At 38.2% G+C, this 2,799-nt stretch overlaps 2 protein-coding genes across 2 annotated transcripts in view; both read right to left on the reverse strand.

The window, feature by feature from the left end:
- LOC104705628 (RNA polymerase sigma factor sigD, chloroplastic-like) overlaps positions 1 to 1,339 on the reverse strand; it is a 3,556-nt gene extending 2,217 nt beyond the window's left edge. The window contains exon 1 of the mRNA XM_010421673.2: positions 1,292 to 1,339. The gene's annotated coding sequence lies outside the window, so the exon portion shown is untranslated. The remainder of the gene's footprint in view (positions 1 to 1,291) is intronic.
- LOC104705627 (RNA polymerase sigma factor sigD, chloroplastic-like) lies at positions 10 to 1,343 on the reverse strand. Its single transcript, XM_010421672.2, has 3 exons — positions 827 to 1,343; positions 387 to 749; positions 10 to 225 (listed from the first exon to the last, which is right to left on the reverse strand). Exons 1-3 carry the CDS (start codon positions 1,238 to 1,240, stop codon positions 193 to 195), a joined length of 810 nt encoding a protein of 269 aa, XP_010419974.1. The 5' UTR covers positions 1,241 to 1,343; the 3' UTR covers positions 10 to 192.

Here is a 2,799-nt window from a genome sequence, read left to right on the forward strand (position 1 = left end):
TTTGAAGTACCTGCAATGTCATGCGGCCATTTTGAGACGCGACTCTGTCCAAAGAAACAGGGGATCTGCTCCGCTCCACGGCAAGTCTAACCGCGGATACATGGATGTTGAGGTGCTCAGAAATCTCATCACAGCTAGGTTGCCGCCTTAGTTTTCTGGTCAAAACATTACTAGCTTCTGCAACTTTTGCTGTTATCTCCCACATGCTTCCCTACACACAACAAACTAAAACGATGTATTCACTAATTACTTCACTTTCCAGAACAAAGAGCATCCTATTGGAGTTTACTTTTCTCTGTCTAGAAATAGTACTATAATTGATGCATATATCTAACAACATATTCATCTCTTAATCCAATCAAAATGTGAGAGATTTGGGGACTCACCGGCAATTTAACAAGTCTAGACTTGTGTGCAATAGCCCTTAGGATGGCTTGTTTGATCCACCAGTAGACATAAGTTGATAGTTTGTAGCCACGGTCAGGATCAAATCTCTCAGCTCCTCGAAGCAGCCCTATGCTTCCTTCTTGGATCAGGTCTTGCAGATTCAACCCTTTCCCTTGGTACCCTGTTGCAATAGAGACTACAAGCCTACGGTAACACCGTGTAATCTTTTCTCTAGCTTCTTTTCTTCTGCATAATATTTCATTTGCACTACGCTTCTTCTTCCCTTTGCCACTTGACAACAAAACTGATACCATTTGGTTCTCTTCAATACTTGTTCCCAAATTTTCAAGTTTTGCTCCTTCCTGCAGAAAATGTACAGTTACCAAAACGGCTAAAGAAAGTTTAAAATCTTTCCATTTGGTAATAAAAGATATACTACCTTGAGGTACAAGCAAAGCTGAACCTCCTCTGAACGACTCAAAAAACCAGATCGTGAAGCTCCAACGAGAGGAACACTCATTGTCTCTGTTTCAGCTTCTTCGGTGCCAGCATTTTCCTCTTCTTCCATCTCCAAACGCTCGAAACCTCCTCTTCTTCTCCTCCTTCTCTTCCTCCTTTTCTCTGATTGGATACTCCATTTCTCAGGTTTGACCATCACGGAGCTATCAGCCGTCGCTCTATCTAGCGTGGCCTCACCGCAAAACAGAGGAGTAGTAAGCTTTATGGAAAAAGGAGATGATGATAAAGAAGGTGATGGTTGGCATTGGTGAGTAGTTCTGAGTAAGGGAGAAATAGTAGGGAGAGGAGGAGAGGGACACATAGTAGCGGTGGCAGTGGTGGGTATCGTCGCCATGGATGAGCTGAAGAGCTTCACACACCTTAGATTTTTTCTATTTTTATCTATCTTCTTTTTGGTCCAATGGATGTAAGCAGAGGATAATTCTTTCTTGGGTTACTACTTATCATCATAGAGCCTCTGTATGTCATATCAGTTATCCGCAATTAAAATTTGGGTGGAGTTGGTTTCTTTTTTCTTTTTTCCTCTTTTATTTTTTTTTTTCCTTTTGACAAAATTTGGAATACAACTATTAATTTTGAAGAGAACAAAAAATGAAAATCATATGTACTATTTCCTGAAGTCTACGATGATGTTTTATATTCAAACCCAAAATGCTATTGTTTACGGACCCATAAGAAAAGGCCCAATATAATTGGGATCATAGTTAGTTGTGTCTTGCGAATGGGTGATGATGTCACATGTACCAAGCAAGTGTCACTGTCTGTGATGACCCCACGTGCAGGAGGGTGGGAGCAGCGCGCTGTAGTGAAGCTTGTCTGTGGTGAAGTGTGTGGGCAACACGCGTTCCTCTCTCAGTCCTCGTGATTTTTTATGGTGGGTTCCTCCTAATACCGCTGACGTGGAACTGTCCACACGCACAGTCACATAGTACTTTGGCCTCTTTCTGCGGCAGCACAAAGTACACAAACACAAAGGGAGTCAATTATGACCACCACTAAAACTATAAAAATTAGCGATTAACAAAACAAAAATATAATAAAAATTAGATATGGAATTGGTAGTATTAAGAAAAGCAGCATATTCGTATGAGTCTCAAAGCACTCAGGACATCACACATTGGACGTCATATTCTGCATTTATTAAAAAACCAGTAATACTTTTTTTCAAAACAGTCTTGTCTGTACGGCCATTTCAATGGCATTTAGACGTCAACTTCGACATTTATACTTAATCATAAAGAATATCATGGTTGGGTTATCCATTCACCAAAACAAATGTGTTACAATTTTGATTCCAAATCTTTGGAATCAATACAACCGACGAAGTTATTCTTTATCTACCTTTTGCTTAAATGATTTACACTTTTTAATACTACTATTGTTTATGATTCTCAACAATAAAGTTGTTTTTCCCCCGAGTATAAAGTAGTACTAAAGAATCTGGTGCTTTAATTTTGATGATGTCTTTTTTTTCCCTAACAAGACAAGTTAAAAAAAATTATCGAAATAACATTATAGTATAATATACACACGTGAAGGAATTGGATTTGGTAAAAATGAGATAAAACCATACCAAAGCCGGAAAAGATAGATCGGTCGACAACATTGTTTAGTCTTATTTGATTTGCGTCGCTCCACTTTCAATTTGTCTGTTTCTTCCTGTCGGCATTATCACATGTGACCTCAAAAAAAACATTCCTCCTACCCGATTTAAATCAGACTATAAATAAAATATCTACAATTAAAATTCTTAAATACACAAAGATTACTTTTAAATAAAATAACTTTTTCAAAATTTGAAATTAAATTAAATTGAGATGAGAGAAAGAAACTGATGATGGGGTGAAAAAACAAAAATGTTGGTTAGGTCTCCCGTGAACATGTGACGATGGG

The sequence above is a fragment of the Camelina sativa genome, chromosome 8, assembly GCF_000633955.1.
Source record: "Camelina sativa cultivar DH55 chromosome 8, Cs, whole genome shotgun sequence".
Taxonomy (NCBI): Eukaryota; Viridiplantae; Streptophyta; class Magnoliopsida; order Brassicales; family Brassicaceae; genus Camelina; species Camelina sativa.